Below are 26,522 nucleotides of genomic sequence, written 5' to 3' on the forward strand. Positions count from 1 at the left end.
ATAAAGATATTAAACCTCGCATAGAAAGTGAAAATAATCTAATCAGGATTCTTCCAACTCGATTAGTTCTCGCTAACTTTGAAATATATACAATCTTATATCTTTTAATTACAAACACTATTTTCTCATCGACAAATAAATATATTCAATAATCTTTTCTTAAAATATATTTAGAAATATATTGATCCTTTTGAAAAAATAAAAATAATCCAATTAGGTTTTTTCAACTCGTCTAGTTCACGCTAACTTTGAGCGTACAATTATGCAAATGAGGCCATGAATAGATAAAACTTTTCTTGTAAATCGTCGATGGCACAAATTTACGCACGACTCCTTGAAACCTGTCTTGCATCGTCGTTCACCTGCTGCACAGAATACAAATAAAGAAATGCATAGTAACCATGGAATAATTTTGAACTGTGTAAAATAGTCAATTGGTATAAACGACCTTTTATTTGAATGATATGGAAATTGAAAATACAATTAATGCACTTCGTAGCCTGATTGATATCGGCTGTCGTTCGTTCATAACTCAATGACGATCGTATCGGTTCGTATGCGTTTCCTCAAGAATAGCCTTTCATAAATAAAGTTCCCGTCTCATCCTTCGCCGTGTAGTCAGGATCGAAAGTGGATTTTCCACGGTGATTCTCGGTTGCCTCGCGTTTCTATGAATCCACTTTTATAATACATCACTTATCTGCATACAAACACGCGAAAAATATACATCGTGTCATTTGCAAGCATAAAATGCACATCTCATATAATTGATTCCAACGAATTTTAAAATTCCTCTGAAATATTTTTTCGTTACAGGAAAATTCTAACAACAGTAAAATCGAGTACCGTAAGATTTTCTTGTATATTCTTTGATCGTACCGCGGCTATATATAAATATCCAAAGTGAGTTATATAATTAATTATCGCTCGAACGAACCAATATTTCTAATTGTAAATCACTCGAACTATTTACACGTAGGCCTTTACGTCGAATAATTTTTAATTGTGTCAAGGAGAGGATGATTGAACAGAAAACAAATCACCCTGATGATCGAGACAAATAAACTTCCATTTAAAAATAAGATATAAAGTGAGTGGTCAACTGCGCGCTACGTGAGAATTACGAGGAGGGATTTCCCTTTTTGCGGCGTGATTAATTGCATTGTTGTGCCGGTGGTACACGGTGGCGTCTCGATACCTGGCCAGATACTCCCTCGCTTACCGTATCATCATTGCAACGGCAAAAAACAAGCGTCATTGCCCGTAGTCGCATCTTTCAGTGGAGACACGTGAGAAAGTAGAGACGTACAAGACACAGAGCGAGCTCACGTATGTTAAGGCCGTGTAGCCGGTTATTATGTAGCCGATATGGTTCCGAGGCAATTAATACTATTGTTATGATTCAGACGAATACGTCATGTGTGCTTGAACGGCGATGCAACCGCCGCGTTTCGATTAGTATGTATTCGACCATAGAGACTCGCGGCAGCTTGCTCCCTGGTCCTGCTCGCCCTGCGAAACGATCACCGCTCCATTTGCGCTTTAATGGCTTTCTAAATAATGTCTTGGGAAATGTGTGTGCGCCTGCCACTCGGAACGGATGTAATTAACAGTTCAGTGTCGTGAGAGTACATAGTATGGTATCGACAAGTGATCGTTTGATTCGATATGGGCTCTCTACGTTTCGTTTAATTCGCTGATTGCAGGAAGAATCCTAAATTCGGCGGTGATCGGGCAACAGATATGGAATGCGGTGGAAGAACTGAAATGCACGGTAGTCGCGCGGTGATTGTGTAAATGTATGCACGTTGCTGTGACTCAATCCATTGGAAAGGAAACAATGATAACGATGGACGTTCGTGAAAACTGTGTAAGGATTCTTTGACTTAGTTTTGCGACGAGGTGGCAAACAGCATTTGTAACAGACGATACGGGGAGTTTAGCGAAACAGGAAACGAGAGATAAATAAAAAATTATGCCGAACAATAATCTAGCTGAAAAAGAGTCTCCAAACAGGAACAGTATTTTGATGCAGGACGAAAAAACATCGGGCGAGAGGTATAGCAAGGGCAACACGGTTTCCATCCAGAGGAGCACCGAAGAAATAGCCAGTAAATCAAGCAAAGCGACTCAGATTGATCTCATCCAATTATCTTACGGTACACAAAGAATCAAGCCCACTTCTCTGGCTTATTTGCCCAGACAGGCGAGCGAATCTGGTTATCCCTGTTACTCCAAGAACTCCTCCTTATGCCCATCTCAGAGTGAATTAGTTCTATCGCCAAGGAACAGGAATAGTCGTTATGTAGCTTTAGATATGAGATCTATGGGTAGTTTCCCATTATCAAATAGTCATACCTCGGTAAATAATATGCCATACACATGTTGTTGTACGTGTGTGGGGTCACCTGTGCCTCCAACATCTCCCTCACAGCAGACGGAAGAACAAGATGGTCCTGAGGGTCTCTCATGGAGGAGACTTCACATGAGCAGAGCTAAATTGAAAGCAACTGCAACAACGTCAGAATTATTAAGCGGTTTCGCTATGGTGAGCACCATATCTCGTCGTAGTATATAATCGTCTATTAAAATTCCTCGGACGACTGTTTACGCAGTGGTGATTAATTACGCTATTAACCGTCCACACGTGGCCCTTGATGATCCTAATTGTCGATGCGCACAAATATTAGATATCGATCCGACAACAGAAACGTGTATTGATTTTAATCAGTGAATTTTCGTGACAGAAGGGGGAATTCCATTATAACAAATTTCAAAATGCGTGTTGCTGAACATTCTAGCGAGGAAATATTTCAAGAAAATCTGTGTTTGTATAATCAGAAAACCCACGACGGGTTACACAACGTTTCCTGAAAATCATTAGACAGAAGTGGACGACAATTCCGTGTAATCTTCAGTCTCGTCTATGATTACATAAGACAAATATCACTTTCTTTAACAATACACCTCGGCTTGACGTAGACATAATTGATTTTACAGTGGGTTTCGCAAATAGCGTCGAATCTGTGATCTCATTCGTAATCGCACGTACAAATCGTATAAACCAGCTGACAGCAACATTTCTCGGAAGATACTTGTTTTTATTGGCCGGTAATAAAATCCGATGTAACTTTCATTTGCTTTTTTTTTTATCTTTCCAGGTAGCTATGGTTGAGCTGCAAATAAATGAGCCAACCGCGGTGCCGGAGTGGCTGTTTGTGATGTTCGCTGTTTGCACAACCGTCCTAGTATCAGTACACATCTTTGCTTTAATGATAAGCACGTATTTATTGCCCAATATCGAGGCCATCAGTAAACTTCAGGTATCTCGGCTTGTCACGGAATCTCCTCATGAGAGAATGCGCGGCTTCATCGAGTTGGCTTGGGCATTTTCTACGGTGTTAGGATTATTTCTGTTCTTAGTGGAGGTGGCTATACTGTGCTGGGTGAAATTCTGGGATTACTCGTTCACAGCCGCCACTGCCAGTACGATTATAGTTATCCCGGTCCTTATAGTGTTCATTGCCTTCGCCGTTCACTTCTATCATTCGTTAGTTGTATACAAATGCGAGTCCTCGGTATCTGATATGAACGAGCTGGAGAGCATCAAGAGAAATTTAGATAACGTGACAATGAGACAGAGCAGCGTGTGACGATTCTGTAAAAGATTGCCATCGACGTTCATTGATCGTTGAGTCCTTGCCTCCTAAAATATGCCCCAGACTGTACGTTATTTACTCGCGTTTCATTCCGTAGTATCGTAATTGTACTTAATGATATATATCCGAATATACGTAAACAGTGATGGAAAAAGAACACATGTAAGTTTATTCAATAACTTTACTTATTCAACGCGAACACGCGCGAGGCGCGATCGTGTTTTTTTATTATATATAAAAATGTACATAGCTGTACACATGCAAGTCGAGAATTGCAACAGTACAAGCAAAGTGCTCTTATAAGTATATTAGCTATATTATTTTAGCATTTAATTATATTCTATTTATGACTTATAATTCCCGATTTCTTCTTTTAAATGTATTTTTCTCATTTACCTTGCTTTTTATTTCATACATCGTATCACTAATATGTATATATATAATATATATATAATATATGTCATTTTTTTGTCACTTAGTTTGTGGGAAAACTGAAGGACAGTCGAGTCTGTTATTTATGTACATGCTTCCCATTCTGAAACTTGTTATCCTAGTCAAAATAAATAATCCATCAGACTTGAAGACTCTCGTTAATTAAAACGTGGCTCGTTATGTAAGTTTATAAAAAAGGAAAAAATATAATTTTACACATCTTTCATTTTCGCCATAAACTAAGTTATAATCTTATCGACCGATATTTTCTATATTGTTATGCGTTAAATTCTGTTTGTACAAAAAAAAGCAATACGAATTAAAGAAGAGAATTAAAGCAAGAACATGATACAATCATTTCCCTATATGAAAAAGTAATTTATTGATGCAACCCTAATAACGAAAGCATTGAAACACATTTTATTATTGCACAATATCTCTATATAAAGATATACATCATGATTTTTTCTCTTTTTAACTAAAATGTTTAACTAACTACTTAAATTTGTTGAAACAAAATTTTATTCAATAAATCGCATCTTTGATTACAAAGTGAACGAAAAATTGACGATACAAAATTAATGCATAGAGTTAACATAATATAGTATGTATGTACATTCAATGAAATAAAAGAACTCAAAATGTACATTATGAAAACAGTAACCCTATATTGTAGATAAAAAAAAAAAGAAGAAATAGAAAGAAGAACAAACCATAAAATGAGTTTTAAGCTTTCTGAACTTTAATAGAACGGAGTTAAACTCATCCAGTTTATGGATGATCTCAAGTCTTCTTCTTTTATGTTTACAACGGAAGTAGTTAAAATATACTTTGTCACTTATATCCTTATATCTTATGAGAGAAATATGTAGATATTTCTTCTGTACGACTCATCCAAAGATTACTTCATCTAGACGAGTAATGAATGAGAATAAATTGCTTGTGCTATGGACAGGTAAACGAATAAAGTATAGGAAGAATCACAATTTTATACAAAAACTAATTAGATTGTATAAAAAGGAGTATTTTTATCAGTGTAATATTTAATATATCGTATAAATTGCTTAAATTCCTTTCATCCACGTTAACACAAGCAAGAGAAAAAAAATAAAAACAATCACATATGCAAATAATCTTTTGTTCTTTTTTTTAAAGTTTAGAATTATTAGTGTTTGTACATTAATCTATATTAATTTAACATTAATCTATTAACCTTATAAAAGTAAGGACAAAATACTTAAAAGAAAAATGAAATATCGAAATTTTTCTAATGAACAAGATTACAAGTATAATATTCTTTTCTTTTTTCCTTCATCCACGTTACAGTTTAGAGTTTACTTTCTATCTCAATATACAAGTGTACAAGATATTGTATTTCTGTACCCAATGATATACTGCACCTATCATCATATTATACCATTCTAGGTGCAAAACAGATTACATTACAGATTAAAAAACGTATCGCTTTCCTTAAAATATTCTTATCCATAAAATATATTCACAGACCAAAATTCAAATATACATATATGTAATTCGTTCGTAATCTTTAGAATGTGATGAATAAAGTATTATAAAAACAAACAGTAAACAACTAACATTTTTTAGATTCTAGATTCCTTCGTAATCTACGGTAAATAATAGGAATTATGAAAGCAATTAATTTACTTTGTGACACATTGCGTAATATTGTATTATATATCATATTATGTTGTATCATATCAATCTATGGTATTATAAATTGAGAAAAATTAAACAAAAAAGATTGATTAATTATATCTTTTTGAGAGACCTCTAAATATGTTGGCTTTCATACAATTTACTCTCTTCTTCAGTCTTGTTTCTAAATAAACATATAAAGTCTTTCTGGTGCCCATCCATAGCAAGAGCTTAGTTAAAACACTCTATTTTTCCATCATAAATCCTTCTTTCTTATCACGAAATAGTCCTTGAAAATCAAGACACAAATACGCAATTTTCTCATTTTTTTTTTTTTTTTGTTGACAATAAAATTCTACAACATCCACTTTTCATTTCCCTAAAAATTGTTTGCAATTTTACATCGTGCTGTACAAAGTTAGCAAGATGTTTGGCAAGTTGAAATGCTTGCTGTTTATCCTAATAACGAACTGTAAATTTTTGTTCTTAAGTTTATAAAAACCAAAATTTATATACACGTTTGTGTAGAGAATGCTCTGTTCAATGCTAGCTCCAAGTAAAAGAAAGTCACAACCTACACACATACGTTCACTAGATTTTCATGGAAATCGTCGAATAATTATTAAATTACTCTATCCATAACTACACGTTACATACAATTAGTTTGATATTGATTGAACAATAAATTAAAAAGAACCTTTCTGCATAGAGAATATCACACACATTTATAACAGAGTTATAGCAAAATTATTAATATGTATATGTGTTATTGGTTTAGTGTAAAAAAGAAGGAATACAAAAATTGTGTATTATGAAATATTAAAAATTTGTATAGTAAAGCCATTGTAAAACTAAAAAAAAGAAAGAGATACCTATCCATTTTTTTAAGTGAATTTCAGAACACGTTTTTACGTATTTACTAAACCATGAAAGAGTAATTAGTAAACGGTATATTACTTTACCATTTACTTTATCTATTACACGTAATTCATTTATTTACTCAACATCGAATTTAAGACACAAAATGAATACCAATGACATATTGATAATAGACAGTATTCTAAATACGCTTTCCGAAAATTGCTTTATCTATCACTTTAATAAAAAAACTTTGTCGTAATTTGTATTGTATTTTTAATATCATATTAAATCAATGTCGTAGTGTAGTATACCTTTACGTTTCCCATGTATTAAATCGTAATTTGCATTGTGGCATTAAAAGACGCATGTGTAAAAAAAATTACTTACATTAAATGACATTGATAAAAATAAGGACGTTATGATAAGTGACAATGGGATTCTATTAGTAGCTTTCCTCCCATAATGTGTAATATACACAAACCCATGACTGTTGTCAAACTTCCATGTGTTTGGAAGGTTGTTGAGATATGAATGGTTCGCTCCACATTCGACGTAAATCTCCCTGTAAATATCATATTCGTTACAATTTACGTCGTTTACATAAAGAGAAATTAGAAGTACTAAGTAAAAATACCTTCAAATATGCCATTGTGAGCAATGGCAATAAAGTAAAGGGCACAAGGTACAATAAGGCAGGTTGCGCAGCTTTGAACACCTCAGAGCTTACAGTAGCAGTAAGTAAACCAAGAAAATAACCGATGAGTGAACAATGAAAATAACTAATGCGATTGATGTGTCGTGGTGGTGGAACTCCTGTTTCACAACCACCGGGCAACAATTGAGTCTTTTTGTACGCGTCATATCGTAAAACGAAGCAAAGCAGCAGGCCTGGCATAACGACATCGCCAAGACCTAACATTGAAAAATGTCCTGCTTGATGCATCGATGGAAACACTAATTTCCCAGGTAAAGGAAGTTTTGGTGCTTCTCTTGCTACACCGCCTAAGTGCAACCTTCTAGCCACAAGATTCACTGGATTATCTGCTGGTCTAGTTGCTACCTGTAAATAATAATACATAAAACACTTTAATACAAACGTTCATTTATCGCAAATTTGTTGAAACTTACCTTAACCATTACGTTTGTGCTGAATATATAAGATGAAAAGAAAACCCAGAAGACATCATAAATGAGTAATCCAGTTAAGAGTATGGTGGATACCTTTAGACTAGGTAATCGAATAAATGCAATGAATGCTACACAAAGTCCCATACCCATTGCGTCCATGAGTAGCCAATGCCCAGTCAGTACCCAAATGCATACTATACTCACACTCAATGAAAATGAAAGTAATTCTGCACCAGTAAACCTTCCACAAACACCAAAGGATATTTTATTACCATCCGAACATGGTCTAATGATATATTGACACATGGGCAAAAGAAGAAATGCCAACGCAACTGCAGCTACGACTGCAAAATAAATGTCCTTGATTAGATGCTGCTTTTTATATGAATGATAATAATAATCATAAAATCTATCATTCTATGAAACTTACTGGCTGTACAGATTGCTACAAGCATTTGCATGCTATCAAAAAAGAAAAACATGACGAGTAGAGAAATGGAAGCACCAAGAGGTAGACAAAGAGCATGCATTGTATTTAGTGTTTGAACTCTTCCATTAGCACCATCTGCATTTGCTGTGCTGCTGTTACTCAAAATTCCAGTCAATAAATTACCACGTTCCTTTTCTTTTTCTCTTTCTCTAGCTTCCTGTTCCATGTTTAGAGATCGGAAACTGCCATAGACTATCAATAAAATTGATATTAGGAAAGTGGATATCCTAGATGAATCCATTATGGTATAAGCCCTAAAATGGTAAATGATCGTTGAACACCAGTATTAACTTCAATCAAGTACTACTTAGTTTATTACTCAATAATATTTTGATTCTAAAATAAATATTAATTGTAAGACTAACCACTGATAGTCAACTTGATACGTGGCCATCTTTAAAAATGCCTGGCCAAAGCATGAAACGCTATGCTAGGACACCTTCTGACATTTAGATGTCCTATTTGAAAGTGCTTTCTGCTTGCACTAACCTACATCAGAGATCATCTGTAATCACTATAAATATAACGCGTTAACATCTACAACATAAAAATCTCCAAAACAGAAATACATATAATACATAGCTGCTGTACCTGCAATGCTGTGCAATCAACATTGTCAGTAATGAAATTAGGCCTTGTGTAACTTCGGTCACCCCCTTTAAAAAATAAAACAAAAATACAACATCAGTGATATTAAATGACGAAATAAGACAATCAAAATTGCTACCAAGGTAATTACATAAAGATACGGAGTCCAGTCATCTAAAATGGGAACGCAAAAAAAAGATAGTAATTCAATAGGTCAATGAGTTTTATGAGTTTTCGAAGAGTCGTGTAACTAATATGGTAGTGATCGCAACGTGAGAAAACGCGCTCGGAATGCTCGCAATAACTCAGAATAATTCACGTCCATCAGTAAAAACCACCAAGATATTAGACGCGGAAGACACTTTCGTACAGCTACTTTCAAACTTTCGCTATACTCGTTTGTAACAACTAAACGCGGTGCAAGTGTAATATCAGCTACGATTGCTCTTTTACGAGATGTTAACGCTAGCAGTAAGCTTACTGCAGTTCCACTGCCATTTCATTGAATGTATCATAAGTGAATGGAACAAATATTAGAAAGAAATGAAAATTATTTGTAAAACATAGATGTACACCATTTTGGTAAACAGAAGGGTCACGTGACTAGCTGTGGCCCCAAGAGGTTGCTACTCCCTTACCCTAGATTATGTCTCGACGCGATATTTTAGAGACCCAGACATCTCACCTGGGCGGTCCGAAGTTTGGCCCTTTTGTACGTTCTCTCATCACCTCATGTATTCACGATTTCCGTGATAACGAGTAAAAGTCACGAGAGAATACGAAAACACGAGAAAAGTATATTAGCGCGCGATCGGTCAACTACCACAGTTAACTACACAGGTCAACTGTTGGTTGACAGGCGCAGACCTGCGTCAAGATTCTCTACTGGGTGTTCGAAATGCATTAACTTTAACAAATTAATATCTGCAATAGTAAGGCAGTAGCAAGCAGTATGTACATCCGTTTCGTTTATTTTAAATAAGCAATACTTTTTTTTTTTAAATGTACAAAAGGTATTTTCGACGAATTTCTAATATTATCTTCCAATAATGAATTTCACGTTGAAACATGCAACAGTCGGCGCACGAAACTGTTTCATTATGTAATAGTTATATATTTCGTATATTATAATATAGTGAAAGAATTATTATATCCCTTTAATTACAGAGTATATTTAATTTAAAGGAAAGTATCGTAAATTTACATTAATTAAATAATTTTTAAGTATTGAGTTATAACGGGGATTTTTATTGTACATTTTACCTTTTTCTTCATAATTTCAAGAAAATTTAGATTACGTCAGTAGAGCATATGTATTTATATACATATAAATCTTGGGGATAATGTATGTAAGAAAATTATATGTCTATATAACTTAGTATTTTATTTATTAAGTTTTTGACTATATTGGTAGTTATATTTATGAGAATCTTAAAACACTTAACAAAAATGCTTAAAAATAGCTTTATTTTAAAAATAAGTTCTCATTAGAAATATCAAAGAGGAAATATATATGCATATCATAAACTGTTTTATATTATATTATATATATATGCGAAGTAAGGGAACGGTAAGGGAAAGATGACTCGTATTACGAATTAAGAAATATTTTAAATTTTGATTTGATTCAATGAAATTAAAACTTACAATCATAAACTAAATATAACACATATGTAATATCTTAAGAGAATTTGTATCATTTGTACTAAAATACCGACTGAGAAGAAGTAGTGGTTTTTGCGTCCCCTGTGATTTACAGTGATGATTTTAGCATGTTTTTGATGACGGATGACGGGAGTTGAGTCGGTAACGTTGGTATTCGTTTTCATATTATCGATAAAGTAAAATAACATTGAACTCTATCTTTCATAACTTTGCTTATTAAACCTTATCGAAATAAGAAACATTAAATTATCTGAATCAAACGATTAATACATGTAGTCGATTGAAGTTTTCGCATTTCTGTGTTTCGTATATATACACTACGAATACGTGAGGTGACTACCTAGTTATTAATACATCGAAATTCGTAATGTACTCTTCGTACGGTAAAACGAAGAGGCACTCGAACACTTCTTACTCGTGTGATCTGCTCAGATAAATTAAGAGCTTGGTTTCATTTGAAGATAATGGTCAGTATCAAACATCTAATCGAAGAGTGTACTGAGTGCTTCTTCATGACATTTCGGGCAATTCGCTCCAGCAGAACGTACGCATATTTCGCCAAATGACAGAACGAATATCTTTTCGTTGGCGTGTTCGTTCTAAAAAGTACGTAAAAAAAGAATTTTGTTAGATTCCTGTCGCGTGATAAATCTATCCGTATGACGTTAAATAATTATATGTATGTTCCATTGTTTGACTTTGGCATCGTCGACTATGACTTTAACACATGTGACATGTATAGAATTCTCGTTTTAAGATCAAATAGGAAAACGTCAAGAATGACAGTGACCCAACGATCTTTCTCGTTTCGATAACAACTAGTAACTTCTTTCGTTAACTTACAACCTAGTTTCGATGTAGTCCAAATAATGCTAAGAAAACAAAGACAACATATGCTACATATTGCAAAAACATTTATTACAATTTATCTCTCGAAATTCATCGTGTAAAGGTTCTTTATGATCGCATAAGCTATCGATTATTATATTTGTTTCTGATACACTGAAACGATCTTTTCTCATGAAAAATAACGAGAAGGATAGAAGGAGAACGAATCGAAGAAATTTGCAAAATCACAGATTACCCGTAATCAAATTTGTATGTGTTCGTATACACGAACATTATATAGGTGACTCGGTAATAAAGGTTAGGCGCCGTCACTAAGGAACGTGGCAGGTTACCACGCTGTGCAAAAGGAGAGACCCATACTATATCCAAATACCGTGCTTTTAAGGCACGTTCTTCGAGTCTGTTGGTATCGCTGCTGGTGTTATTGCGACTAACAAACAGTGTATAAGTACGAATTTCGATCTAAGAGCGTACAGTCTGTGGGCTGGAAAAATACCAAAATGGTGGCTGTACGATACGGGTGATGTGTACGCAGATATTGGAGTGCATTGTAATTTCAGGAAAAACACGTGCGAACACACAACATATACAAAAATGGGTGATTCGAAGGCGCAACACGGTACACAGGAGATGAAAGGCTGGCTCTTTAAATGGACTAATTATTTAAAAGGTTATCAACGAAGATGGTTCGTCCTGTCAAATGGCCTACTGTCGTATTACAGGTAGTTTTCTACGTGTCAGTTACTTTCGTTTCAGTTTACCTTCACTTTTAGTCGCGTGTTCAATCACGCTGAAAATCAATGCGATTTCTATTCGTAACGTGATTATTTTAACACGGGTTCCCGTCCCGTGATGTGACTTCCAACAGCATAATAACAATTATTGACAGAGAAAATTTATTTGGATACAATACGGAGCTGTTCCCTTCTTTTCATTATTACGTATTTACCAAAGCACTGTATGTATATTTTCTAATAGAATCTCACACTTTCAAGTTGATTTTATATCGGAGTAAAATTTGAAAAGAAATTGTAATGATTACTGTCATAGCTATATAACCTTAATTAGGTATTTATTATTTACATATATATATTAGATGAAAATATAGCCACATTGAGTTTAGTTTATAATGTTTTACTTCTAGTTAAACAAAGAAAAGTTATAAATTTCTTGAATGAATCTATTATTTCTATGAAATGTAACATATAAGCATAATGTTATGCTTATAAACACATGCATGTTTACAACTGCATGCGTATGCTTTCATCTTGTGTATTATATATGTAATGCTATAAGTACAAATATTTGATTTTCAACTTAAATATGACACTAAGTCATCATGTAGTTATGATTTAAAGAAAAAGATCTTGCATTGAAAAATTTAAGGAACAGCTTTGGATTACGTATCTGACATAGTGTTCGATCATGCTTGTGATTCTGTCAATGACTTAAACAGTTGGTATTTAAGAACACAACAAGTGGAATACAATACTAAACATTTAACAGTTTGAAATTGCATGTATATAAGCAGCCAGTGAAGGCTGGATCATGGATATTATTGATATGGTTTATCCAAGTATATTTAACTGAATCTTAATCATGATTTTGTCCGAAACTCATATTTACATATTCCATACTTATCCATTTTAGTTTGAACAACATCCTTGAGCATGTACATGCCGCAGAACACATTGAGATCTACGTTAAAACGGTTGAAAAGCATTGAAAGAAAGAGTGGCTGGTCGCAAGGACCATATTTTTTGTGTGTATATATATATATATACACACACACATACACACACATACACACATACTCGCTTATATATATCACACGCATCAGAGAAGATTTATTGCATATTTGCCTTTTTACTATTCTTTTTTTCCAGTACAGCGAAACTTTACGTTGAATGATTTTTGGTTTACTTTTGTATATAGTTATGTGGGAGAGTAAAAAAATCGCTAAACATTATTTAACCATCGTTAGTCACGTAAAAAGTGTTGCAACGTTTTATTTCCGCGGACGAAACTTAGGTCACCCCGGTCTCACAGTTACCGGTCGTGGATACAGGTGAGATAGTTCTAAACGAGTATAACGTATATGTCGATGATTCCACTATTCTATTTCTTTATATTTAGAACATGCGCGTTCCCTGACAACATGCAATGCCCACATCTTTTAATTTTCCGCTTGGCACAGTTGTGTGATTTGAGTTTGCAACGCCTTTCCAAATTGCAAAAACAGAATGTCCTGCAACTTTATTTTTACACGAATTTTTCAAACTTCGTGATCGGTGAAACTGCTTCTCGCACAAAGTGTGTACACGCAACGCACGAACGTGATGGTTGCACTGTTGGCTATATTGCTATGTAAACAGGAGAGAATAGAAAGAAAAAGAGACTAAGTGAATGTATGTGTGTATATGAGAGAGTGAGAGAGTGAGAGAGAGAGAGAGAGAGAGAGAGAGGGAGGGAAGGAGCGAGGGAGAAAGAGAGAGAAAGTAGTCAAGAAACGAAATATGAAAGAAAGAAAAGGAACATCGCTATATCGCGAAAATTCGTGGATAAACAGCGACAGAGATACAATTTTTTCTCGAAACAGATAAAAAAAATTATCGCTTCGATACAATATTACACAATGTGAATAGGGTCTATTTGTTTTATGGACTGTTTAGGGCTGAACCAACAGGGGGGCCAAAGATATCAACACGACGCAAGCGGAAGGCTGGCAGAGCCTCCGAGTAAGTAAAATTATCGAAAAAACCGAAATATCCTGACTATTCTTTGAATCAAACTTTTTAATTAAAACAGACAAAGACGATGTTCGAGTTTTCATTTTCATTTCATTATACAGTCCTTGCCATATTATATATATATATATATATATATATATGTATGTATATGTGTATATATATGTATATATATATATTTGAGCTACGTATTATTAATACAACATTGTCAATATTCCTAATAATTTTACTTGCTTCCTGTCCATTTCTTACCCTTTTATCATAGATCTAATTTTACAGACCGATTCTCCTCAGTCCACCCCTCTCTTCTGAATTAAATCTCAGTTACTCTAAAAAGGTGGTAAAACTTGTATATTTTTTATGTTCTATGTGTACATATATACGTGCATATATACATGTTTACCACACACAAATATAAAATACACACACACTGCTTTATATTGTCTAATAATTCCAGTTCTGTTGAGGAGGTATTCCGAAGGTCTTTGCAGACCGTGTAAAGCTTTTACTGGCTCGTTGGGAATGTTCCAAGAAATAATTATAGCACGAATAGATGAGCTGGTATCAAGGAATACCGATAATCTTAATTTGTCGAATAGTTTCAACAGAGGAAACAAATATTTATTTCACAGGTTAATTCTTGTTGACGCGGTTAATGCGAATTTTCCTCGGTCAACTTATTCCCTGTTTTACATAACGCATGCAGAATTTATTCTTCCTATTCTACTACTTTTGGTTCCGAAATATTCAGACAGTGACGTAATAATCTTTTGTTGATGTAATATCTTTTTTAATATTAGCAAAGTAAGTTTACTTTTTTTTAAGTAAGAGTAGCCTTGTTATTTAAATGTCAATATTTAATAACATTGATAACTGTTCAATTGTCTAAAATCATCGGTCAGTAAAAGCATATATCAGATCCTCCAAGATATACTTTGCACTTTAATTTTCTCTCAATTTATACTAGATTGTTGTGTTTAGCCCAGCCATTTTATCTAATCGTTTACTCGTTACGCTTGAAACAATGTCCAACAGAACGACAATAAAACGATGAGATGCGACTATTTTTATGGATATGTATTTTTTATTCGTTGTTCTGCCTTTTCGATGTTTTACTTATGCGCACAATTTATGTTCGTACGTTTTATATACCCGCACTTCCCTCGCCCATCGAATACATATACGAATCCTCTACAATCGATAGATTTGAATCACATAAGTACATGTACCTCACACTGCAATAAAACACATAGTTAAGATTACTTACTTACTGTCAAATAGTTTCGAAATACAATGACGAGTTCTACAAATTTTTATCATAATAGGTGGAAGGAGGAAGAAAATCAAAAAACCAGAAGAAACAAATTTTGCGCGAATGCCTGTGGTCTATGCGGACAATATGCAATAATAATTTCTGAACGCGTTAGCATGAGTATGATTATTCTTTCATCGTGTACAAAGTCTCGATCCCTTGCGTGTTAGATTTAATTCCACTGACCCTAAAGTGCATGACATGATCCGCGAGCTATCTGTTCCCCTTCTTTCAATCATCAGGCCGGCTATTGAGCATTGTACATTCTTTCTTTCTTTATTTTTTTCCTGTACCCCTTTTTGTTTTCTCTTCACACAAATTACACCATTGGGTTCCTTTTTTGTAGATTGTGTGTAAGAAAATATGGTGGTGTCATAGTCGGACAAATGGTAATGGGACTGCTTGGAAAAAGAGTTAATCGACTTCCTACTAATTTTATTTACACGAACTTCGTTTTCAAAGCTCTTTGAGTATTCACACCATAGTGCCACAGATTAACACAGACTGTCGTGTGTTCATCTCGTTTGCTACGCTGTACATGTTACCGTGAAAGTATCTAGTTTGATAGTTCTATATAATAGACAGATGGTCCCATAGCATGGTTCTATAGAAATCTCTTACGGTTTCATAGAATCACTGCAAGGAGTTACGGTTAGTCATCAGATAGAACCTAGCGAACGAAAGAAATGTTTGCGTTAATAGTGGAATTTTAGTAAGATGAGGTTGGTGGGTATAAAATTTCCTTTGTTCAAATAAAACCTCAATAAGGCCATAGACTAGATTTATTGGTCTATCAAAGTCTAATTTCGAAGAAACCAAATTTTATATACATCAACCTGACTAAAGAGATTTTATTTGTACAAGTTTCGTGTTACTGTAGAGTTAAGCCTACTCTGTCGCCTCGTTTCAGCTGAAGTTCACAGTAAAACGATTACGCGTCTAACTGAACAAATATTAGAACCTTCTTGTACAGTTGAACTAATATTATTATTAAAATTTGACAAGTCGCAAGTTGATAATTAAAAAGGTACAACGTTACAAAAATAAATCTCATAAGCTACAAATTATTTGATTATCTTATTTATTGTAACAGATCTAAATTTTTGCTCAAGACAGGACCAAGTTTTCCGAGATAGACAGAGAATGAGAGAGAGAGAGAGTCGGAAGGATTAATTACTTTCACGGTAACATGTACAACCTCGTGCCTGCGTATAATCTAATTACGTGTAATCATTTCTGGGGCGAATCAGAAGTGTTTTATTTTTGGCTTGGATAAACCTCAGGCTTGCATTAGACGCAGCAAACGGACTAATTTTGCAAACTCACGTCTGTCTTTCTCTGTGTCATTCGGTTCTCAATTGATTGAAGAATATGTCCGGGGAACTGTCTCTATTTTCCTTCTCTGTTTAGAAATCCCACGGAGATGTCGCACACGTGCCGCGGCACGATATCCTTGCATGGGGCCTTAATACACACCGTCGACGCTTGCACGTTCGTTGTGAGCAACGGTGGCACGCAAACCTTCCATATCAAGGCGGCGACAGAGGTAGAACGTCAGCAATGGGTCACGGCCCTCGAGTTGGCGAAGGCCAAGGCCATCCAGGCGATGGAATCTGGTCTGTATCAACGAAATATCATCCATTTTCTATCAGGCGTTCACCAGAGAGAGAGAGAGAGAGAGAGAGAGAGAGGCAGGAGGAGAGAGAGAATCAATCGTCAATCTTTGTCGATTATGTATCTACAGTAGCTCGTCAAAATATTTCAATACTTATCAGAGAAAATTGTGTACGACACATTTTGGGATTTCGTTAATACTGTAATGAAATATTACTATCATAATTGTAGTGGTAAAATTGTATATAAAATGTATATAATATGTATATACATGTAATATGTATAATATGTATAAATATGTATATAAAAGTTGCAAGACATCTATTGCAAACATAAATTCAGTAAATAGTTGGTACACGGTATGAATAGCCATTGTACAATAAGTGTTAAAGATAGTCTCACTGAATATTCAGGCTTATGAATATAATGGATAATTGAATGTTTAAATACTTTTGCGATCTCTGCAAAACATTAAGTTCCTTGTAACTTCTATGTACATTTCTACGTACAATTTATCGCTACAATCATGATAGTCGTATTTTATTACGGTGTGAAGGAAATTTCAAGACGTTTTCTGCATAATTTATTCATACATAATTAGATACGCATAATTTATTTGTAAAAAATTGTTGTAATTGTTTAAATATTTTTGCAAGTTACTGTAACTGAAAAAGGGTTAAATTGGGCTGAAACTTGAAACTAACAGGGAAAGTTTAGCAGCTGAAAAATTTTAAATTGTGCAGAAATGTAGTTTAAGTAATGTTAGCAACAACACCGCTTTTCATTTCTGTAAACGAACGATTCATGGGGCTGTAAACACTCCTCAAAACAGTTCTCCGTCTTGATCTTCTAACAAACGAGGAAATGAAGAAACTCAGTCATCTGGAAAGAGAAGTGACTTCGTTATTTCTAAAAATGGAATTTATCACGCTCTCTTTAACTTTGAATTCCATAGGAAATCTAATTTTCGTTAAAGGACGACGATGGTCGTATTTATTAGACTGATTGAGCAGTAGGTGTCTCTTATTGCGAATATTAAGTTTGCAGACGATATCAGTCGATCGTAAATCACACTAGCAGTTTAATAATATATAATTGAGTAATTATATATAACATCTTCGATAGACGATACACGATTTTGATTTAGAGTCGCATGATTCTGACTGATTTTTTCTCTCTTATGATTTACTGGCTACTGATACTGAGTAGGAATCATTTGCTGTTTGAAGAATCAATGAATCTATTAACAGTTTGCGAACCGTATGAAATAGCATTAAAGGCAATTGTCCATAGTAACTCTTCTAACATTTACGCAATTGACAGCCTGGTAGTTTTTCACGAAGATAAATGATGATTTAATCGACGCGAGATAGAATTATGTAATCATGAAAATCTTAATTGTAATTTAGAATTAGACATAAAGTAGATTTATATTTTTTTAATGCTATTTTTTTTATCTAAAACATTTAAAGATACGCTCAAATATTATTTATGGAAACTGGTCGTCCCTGCAGTATCTGTTAACTAGCGGTTAGACTGCGGAATTTTTATGCGTCTATGGAATATTTAAAAATGCACAGAATGCATAAATATTCAAAATGGATTACTGATCATAATATTTCACTTTTATAATGAATTTCATTTTTTGTAGTTGTGAATTTTACAAGTTATTTGCTAAATATTCTTAATATACCAATGATATAATGATCATTCCTACCATACAATTTATAATATTACTAAAAAGATCATCAATCTTTAGAGCATAATAATTGGCATCTCCATTGAAATTGTATTATTATAAATTTATAAATTTGTTTTCTTGAATACGAAATTTTTTCTACACAAATAAAGCATTTCAATAAAAGATAACGCATGAGGAAGTCTGGATGATAAGCGAAACAAAAAGAAAAGCAAACACGTCTTGATCTACATTTACAACTACATTTACTTGTGTTTTCCTTTGTTATCGATCTCTGTTGTTACACAACATTTCCTTTTCATTAATAGATAATACAATTAAATACTTATATATTTGTACACAGACATCTTTGTCTATCTATTTTATCTTCATCCTGTAAATCAAAAGAAATTGATTTCGCAATTTAATAAATGATATTGAATCATATGTAATTGTAGAAGACGATATTGAATTGTAGTCACGTTCTCTTTTGTTGAAGTATCATAGACAATGAAAGACTCCCCGTTGTCTTTAATAAAATATTGAGTTGAATGAGAGTTAAATTGTTCTTAGAGGACGTTAAAACAGTTACGTTATGTAAAGTAAAATTTGTTTCAGAAGAAGAGGAGGAAGAATTTCAGGATAATGATAGTCAAAAACCAGAACAAGTTACTGTGAAGGACTTATCGCAGCGCTTAGAAAACTTGCAGGCCTGTAATGATCTACTGATAAAGAAAGGGACTATGCTTCAGCGAGTTTTAAACGAGCTCGAAACGATGGAGCCCCCGTCGCCTGAGCTAGCTGCGAAAGTCAAGACAGTCAGTGAACGAGCCACGCTCTTTCGCATCGCGGCCGGTGCTATGGTTAATGTAAGTTGAAAGGCCATCGTTAAGACTAATATACAGATGAAAATTTCTGGCCAACGATGTATAAAATTAGCTCATTCGCTGCGCGTAGCAACCGTGCAGCTTTGTCGCTAAATATTAGGTTCAAAAGACTCCTTCTTATGTGCTAATTAATATTTCTAAGCAATTTTTAATTTATCAGTGTAGTTGCTTATGTTATTGGTTTATAGAATACAACCAAATATTTATTTCTATTTCCATTAAATTTATAAAGTTATAAAAATCTGAATATTATATTAAAGATATTGATTTTGGAAGTATATGTATATTTATAAAGTCACAAAGAGAACTAATTCTGATTTCAGGCAAGTCACGACTACTTGCAACTAGCGCAGCAGCAGGAACCAAAATGGAAGAAGATGCTGCAGCACGAGCGTGACCAGAAAGTGAGAATAGAAAAAATGGTCGAGCAATTGGCCAGGCAACATTCTCACTTGGAAGAGGCTGCGCAACATGCCCTACCCTCGGCAGCTCCAGCAGGGGGACACAGAGCTTCGCGTAATAATTTCTTTTTTTATATTAACGCAATTGCTAATGCTGTAATTAATATTTTGATGCAAGTGTTGCGTTTGCGAACAATCGTTGTGTGTAATGATGCTAAGAAAGACGGACTCGAGTGTTCGTCCATTTTCCACACTGTGCCGAGCTTTTACCTTTGTACATTGTACGCAACACAATACTCTGATTGTGCTATAGGCCTTTTAACTCTGTAACATTGACCTGAGATTCTAATAGAAATGTATGTTAAATACACATGGTCACATAAGCGTGTATCTACCGAGTGTGAGATGCTGTATTCATTAGATAATAGTGCACAGCTGCATAGTTTCACCTTACTTAATATACTGACTGTTTGATCATACGCTTAGCTGTGTAGCACGTGAATTTGATTTTTCGCGCCTTCGAGTGCCTTATCGTTCTTTAACCAGATGGCAGTCGTGAAACTCTATTTGCTTTGAACGGTGTCGCGACTTACGCAGCCTAAAGTCTATGCATGCAAGACGTGCAGTATATTCTATATTCTACTACATATATTGTATGGCATATTACAGTAATGTATACAAGGCTTATATGTACATATATATATACATCTAGAGATATATATACATAATATACACATGCACGGGTGTGCTTTCATTTCTCCCAAGTTTAGTACTTCATCAGACTCAGATGGCCTTGCAAATTTCCGTTTTGTGTGAATATTTTTTTGACAGCTTTTTTTCGCGACTTTACCATTAAATTTGATGTGATAAAGCTGAATCGAGCGTCGAAATCATCGACGATTGTGCGACGAGAGGATCAGTGGAAAGATGCTAAACTGATAGTTAAACGGGGCGAAGGGAAGAAGTTTATCATCAACGGGTTTAGAACGGTCCGCAGCTTCAATTAAATTGATAGCGAGGGCTAAAATATATAAAAGCGCTGAACTTATTCTCGAACGTAGCATAACCTAATGGGTGGTACATTATAGTTGCCTATAAAAAAAATCACAGTGTACGAGCATCTTTAGTGATTCATTATTCGTTACTTTAACCAGTACTGCAGGTGTGGACCGAGTTTGGAGGGGGTAGAGGACGGTACAACTTAATGGCAACAGCCAGTTGTCATACCACGATTCAATCGGTTAGGAAGGGGAGTGATACAAATAATAAGAACAGGGGAGGGGTTGAAGAATTATTTCAAAGCAGAGAAGTAAAGTGAAATAAATTTGAGCAGTGGCATGCGCGGTTATATAGGTTCAATAAATTTCTCACTTTGTGTTACACTTTTCGTTGGCGCGAAATGTGTTCCATTGCGTAATCTTAATAATAGCTTTAATTGTACTTTATGTTTATGTATTCGCGTTTTATCTCTAATTCTAACAAGGAATATGAGTCATGATATATAAAGGTTTATCTCCATTTTCAATTATAAAGTTTACTGTAAGATTGTAATTGAATAACTCTTTCTCTGTTTTATTGATTGACTAAATCTCATTTAGCTTTGCATATATACGTTTACCGCTACTTATTTAATTAACCATTCAGTCAAACTAAGCAAAATTTTGGTTATCTTTGTAGATACAACAGTTACAACTTCCCCATCAGAAGACGAAGAAGATAACGTTGAGTTTTATGATGCACAAGAATCTGATACTTTTACTTTGAGTATACCCGGTGTCCAAGCGAATAATTCAAGAGATCGAACTGATTCTCAAGGTAGTGACGATGGCTCTAGTTCAGAAGGAGATCAGACACCTTTGCCTTTGTCAGATACAGCTACCACAAATTCCTTTCGCATTGTGACCGATTCTACAGTAGTAACTCCTACCACTGCTGCAAATACTGACAATCTGGACAATGTAAGTGAATTTTTTTAAAATCAAACTTTAATTAAATTGACTTTTCATTTATCTTTATGTAATTTCATCCATTTTGTATCAGACAAATTGGGAGTCTAACAATGGCAGCAGTGGCAGCACCGGGGTAACAGGTCTTAAACAAAAACGGAGAACTAGAGTACCTGAGAAACCAAATTATCCATTAAATTTATGGAGTATTATGAAAAATTGCATTGGCAAAGATTTGTCAAAAATTCCAATGCCTGTCAATTTTTCTGAGCCGCTTAGTATGCTTCAACGGCTTACAGAAGATTATGAATATGCAGATATTCTTGACAGGTATATTTTGTCTCAATTTTTATTTATTTTATTGTGTATAAAAAAAAAGAAAAAATATCTATTTTGATTTCTTACAGAGCAGCAGAATGTACAGATGGCTATGAACAAATGGCTTATGTTGCTGCATTTACCATATCTAGTTATTCCACAACTGCTTCCAGAACTGGCAAGCCTTTTAATCCTTTATTAGGTGAAACGTATGAGTGCGATCGAATTGATGATCTAGGATGGCGTGCGATTTCAGAACAAGTATCTCATCACCCTCCAATGTTAGCGCAACATTGCGAAGGCCGAAAGTGGCGTTGTTGGCAAGAGTTTACCATGGCATCTAAATTCCGTGGGAAATACCTTCAGGTATTCTTTATAAATCACTAAAGAAACAACCTTTTCTAATATTGTAAACAAACGTTCAACATTTAATCCCGTTATGGCTCAATAGGTAATACCATTAGGAACTGCTCATCTTGAAATGGAAGGTGGTACACATCACTACACGTGGCGAAAAGTTACTACTACGGTACACAATATTATAGTAGGAAAATTATGGGTTGATCAAAGTGGTGATACAGATATTGTGAATCACAAACAAGGTATCAAGTGCCATTTGAAATACACGCCCTATTCATACTTTTCGAGAGATAGTCAGCGTAAAGTAAAAGGGGTAGTCATGAACTCAAGTAATGAAGTTAAATGGGTAGTACAAGGTACGTGGGACTCGAAGATAGAAATCGCTCCTGTTATCAGTACGTCTGGTACACCAGACAATCCAGTATACAAAACAGGGCCTTACATACTCGCTTGGAAGCGTCGTATGCCATCGTAAGTATTTTATTAAATTAAGGTTTATGTTAAAGAAGAAAGCTCATACATTTTCATGCCTTATAATATTTCTACTATCACAGTGAAGATAGCGAAAAGTATTATAATTTCACCGAATTAGCGTGTCAACTTAATGAGCCTGAGGAAGGTATAGCTCCAACAGATTCTCGATTTAGGCCTGATCAAAGATTAATGGAAAATGGTGAATGGGACAAAGCGAATGCGGAAAAACTTCGATTAGAAGAAAAACAAAGAGCTGTTCGACGTGCAAGGGAACACGAAGCTGAAAAAGCGGCCGTTCAAGGTATTCTAAAAATATATTTTCTAAAATAATTTAAGGTAGAATTATTTAATATTGAGATATTTTATAATTGAAAATTTAATTTATATTAGGTTTACCATATGAAACTTACGAACCTTTATGGTTTAAGAAAGAGCAGGATCCTTACACGGACAGTCTGTGCTACGTATACGGTGGTGAATACTGGGAATGTAAAAGTAAAGGTGATTGGTCACGATGTCCAAACATATTTTAGCTTACTATATAATTATATCAATATTGTGACCGCCAATATACAATGCAGAAATGTTTGAATTTGTTTTACGCGAAGATAGCCGATTTAGAAATCACTGCTTCTGAAAAAAAATGCTGATATGATATAATCGGGTTGTTAGAGGACATGGTATAGTCGTTATTTCTTCCAATGAACTGGTCGAAGTTGGCATTCTAACACATGAAATGAGCGTTTTGTAGTATATCATTATTTCCATTCTCCTACACATCCTTTTGTCTGTTCATATTGCCGCTGCATCCCTCTCTTTTGTCCACTTTTCTAAACAACCAAGAACATTATCATATACTATCCATATGGCCCAATTAGCGCTTTGCATACAATGTTTGTATAGGCTTAAAAATTTCCTGTATTTCTTATTAGGTTCCATTATTAAGCTAAATGTGTCATAATACATTCACGAGAAATTCAGATGCGATGATAAGAAAATAATGCGCGAAAATTTTGTTAATTCAGTTCATAACTGATATAGCAATAACAATGATAATTTTTATTACGAGAACATTAATAATATATTAGAAATTAAAACTATAGTTATTGGGAGTTTAAGTTTGAATACGAGAACCCACTTAATGCAATTACAGTATTCATAATTTGTTTTAAACAAATTTAGGTATATTTAAATTTCTCCTTTTTTAAAAAATGGAACTGAATTCATAAGTTCTAAGAAGCCGATCGTAATAGCAATTTCGGAAAATTTCCATAACTTTCTGATAACATGGTTATCACGTATCCATCGCGGAAAGTACTTACATAGACTGTAAAATGTATTTTTGATGCTTGACGCGATGCTGAAGATATTTAAAAAAAGTTAATTGAAATTAAATTTTTAATAGTATTGCTGAGTAAATTATAAGTAAGAAATAATCGCGTTGAATGTAACTAAAGCCTTATTGAATTATTTAAAGTAGATATTAATAGGTAAACATGTTTTTACGATATTGGTTATTTATACGTGTGGTGCGGCCAGACTGTTCATTCGACTGCCTCGTCTTAGCCTTTGCACAAAAACTGGATAAGAGGTGGCATTCGTTTACGTTGATACGACAATCTGTAACCGCTACGAAAAGAAATGTTCCTGCGGATAAAGTGATCGTAGCAATGAGAGAACTCACTATGTTGAAACATCATCTCGGTGATTTACTCGAATGGCGTATTTGTTACTATTTAACATACGGTGAAAATAAGAAAGAAGAAGCAGATGGTATAAATGAGTATGCTTCCAAAATTCTGCATTTTACCATGCAGAGGTAGACTCTTGAATGTTCCACAAAATATTGACTGGTTACCTAACCAGCCTAATTACTATACACTCCGTCGAGCTAATGTTACAAAACATAATCAATATTATCACGGGAAGAGTGTAAGGAGAATATAAAGTCACACTAAAGGCTCATAAGTTGTAGTAAGTTCTTTTCTCTTTCTCACTTTTTTTTTAAGGGAACGCTTCAACTCAGAGCATTAACATTCATTAAAAACCCAGGTCCTTTTTCCAAGCTACATTATGTAGACACGCACACATCCATACACAGGTACAAACTGCGCGAGTGATTGTGTACGTACGTACGTACGTATGATGTATGTATGTATGTTTGTCTGTTGTATGTATGTGTGTATGTGTGTATGTACGTACGTACGTATGTGTGCATGTATGTATGTATGTTATGTATGTATGTATGCTCGTATGTACATATGATAATTAATAAAACCCATTGTATATCCCTCTTATGAGCACATCATACAGTTGTTCCGTTCATAGTATTTGTATATTGACAACTATATATTTCAGTCTGTATAGGATCGCATTCAACGGAACATCTAGCTTGCAACCAATGTCTACAATGATTGTTATAATTAAGTATTTGGCTGTATTATAATTTTAATAGTTGATTATAATCGGATATATCTGTATACATATAAATACAAATTAACTATAAAAATAAATAATTTAAAGAAAATACAATAAGACGGATAGAACAGATGTTTGAATTATATAGTGCTTGTACATTAGCTATTCGTGTGGAACGATAAATACAAAATGCTTCGCTACAAAAAATCGAGAAAATATCTTCGTAGCATTCACATAATTGCCTTTTGGCATCTCCTATGTAATACCCGTTGGTCGCACAAAAAAGGATATGGTGCAATTATTTATACGATAAATAACTGTAGTTTTCTTTTTGTTCCATCAAACAAATTGTATTGACTTATTGTAACAAATTAAATACGATCTTGAACGGGTAATATCTATCATTGAATATTTCATTACTATCCAACGATCGGTCCATTTACCTACCATTACCAAAAGCCGTCGTTTGATATCTCGCATGCTATAATGGAATACATTGGAATGTTATTCTGCTTCGTTTTATAGTTTGCTTTTCATTCTGACGCGCGCGAAATCATTAACATCCATGACCTTTATTATACTTCCGTTATAAAAAATAAAATCAATTTTCGTAAAACATGAGAAGAGCTTATTACTGAAATTACTTTAAATAAAAAAATGGAAACATGTATGATGGAAAAGGTCGAAATATTTGTTAAAGAATTTCTCTTTTATTCCGCGTTTTTCGCATCTAGTTCCCTATTCCGATAAGACCAAGACGTCATCGATTTTATGACGTATGAATGAAATATATATTAAGAATTCCTCGCTTATCGTAATTAAGAGGAAATCGGTCTGATAGATACGCCGATATTTTTGTTTCTACAGTTTTACCGGATATTCAGTGAATTGAACCGACATGCGCGCGGCGTCAGTAATCGGATGACGTCACGCGTAGTAATACACGTCGAGAGCGCATGGCGAGTGGAGCGTCTGCAGAGGCTGCGCGAAGTGGGAACTGCTTTCGATTGTTGGCGGGCGCCGCCATCTTGGTCAGTGA

General features: G+C 34.4%; 3 protein-coding genes across 12 annotated transcripts; 2 read left to right on the forward strand and 1 right to left on the reverse strand.

The window, feature by feature from the left end:
* The first annotated feature begins 964 nt into the window (after positions 1–964).
* Positions 965–5,075, forward strand: LOC138187514 (calcium release-activated calcium channel protein 1). Of its 2 annotated transcripts, XM_069128412.1 has the most exons (3): positions 965–1,612; positions 1,707–2,548; positions 3,162–5,075. In XM_069128412.1, exons 2-3 carry the CDS (start codon positions 1,976–1,978, stop codon positions 3,651–3,653), a joined length of 1,065 nt encoding a protein of 354 aa, XP_068984513.1. In that variant the 5' UTR covers positions 965–1,612; positions 1,707–1,975; the 3' UTR covers positions 3,654–5,075. The 2 variants fall into 2 exon arrangements, with proteins under 2 accessions (XP_068984513.1, XP_068984512.1); XM_069128411.1 differs by having other exon boundaries at positions 965–2,548.
* A 151-nt stretch (positions 5,076–5,226) lies between these two features.
* On the reverse strand, positions 5,227–9,692 carry SppL (signal peptide peptidase-like protein). Of its 4 annotated transcripts, none has more exons than XM_069128406.1 (7): positions 9,500–9,692; positions 8,818–8,882; positions 8,592–8,740; positions 8,167–8,480; positions 7,737–8,080; positions 7,243–7,668; positions 5,227–7,170 (listed from the first exon to the last, which is right to left on the reverse strand). In XM_069128406.1, the coding sequence occupies exons 3-7, from the start codon at positions 8,618–8,620 to the stop codon at positions 7,102–7,104; spliced, it is 1,182 nt and encodes a 393-aa protein (XP_068984507.1). In that variant the 5' UTR covers positions 8,621–8,740; positions 8,818–8,882; positions 9,500–9,692; the 3' UTR covers positions 5,227–7,101. The 4 variants fall into 4 exon arrangements, with proteins under 4 accessions (XP_068984507.1, XP_068984508.1, XP_068984510.1 ...); XM_069128407.1 differs by having other exon boundaries at positions 9,453–9,692; XM_069128409.1 differs by lacking the exon at positions 9,500–9,692 and adding an exon at positions 8,966–9,411.
* A 1,254-nt stretch (positions 9,693–10,946) lies between these two features.
* Osbp (oxysterol binding protein) lies at positions 10,947–26,478 on the forward strand. Of its 6 annotated transcripts, none has more exons than XM_069128656.1 (13): positions 10,947–11,085; positions 11,889–12,050; positions 14,001–14,066; positions 16,798–17,003; positions 19,298–19,548; positions 19,890–20,082; positions 21,645–21,925; positions 22,008–22,243; positions 22,321–22,597; positions 22,683–23,062; positions 23,146–23,366; positions 23,456–23,566; positions 26,351–26,478. In XM_069128656.1, the coding sequence occupies exons 1-13, from the start codon at positions 11,042–11,044 to the stop codon at positions 26,368–26,370; spliced, it is 2,448 nt and encodes an 815-aa protein (XP_068984757.1). In that variant the 5' UTR covers positions 10,947–11,041; the 3' UTR covers positions 26,371–26,478. The 6 variants fall into 6 exon arrangements, with proteins under 6 accessions (XP_068984757.1, XP_068984755.1, XP_068984756.1 ...); XM_069128654.1 differs by lacking the exon at positions 26,351–26,478 and adding an exon at positions 25,424–25,878; XM_069128655.1 differs by lacking the exon at positions 26,351–26,478 and adding an exon at positions 25,424–25,878 and having other exon boundaries at positions 19,301–19,548.
* The last annotated feature ends 44 nt before the right edge of the window (positions 26,479–26,522 follow it).

Source organism: Bombus flavifrons, chromosome 15, assembly GCF_040668555.2.
Source record: "Bombus flavifrons isolate JBK064 chromosome 15, iyBomFlav1_principal, whole genome shotgun sequence".
NCBI lineage: Eukaryota > Metazoa > Arthropoda > Insecta > Hymenoptera > Apidae > Bombus > Bombus flavifrons.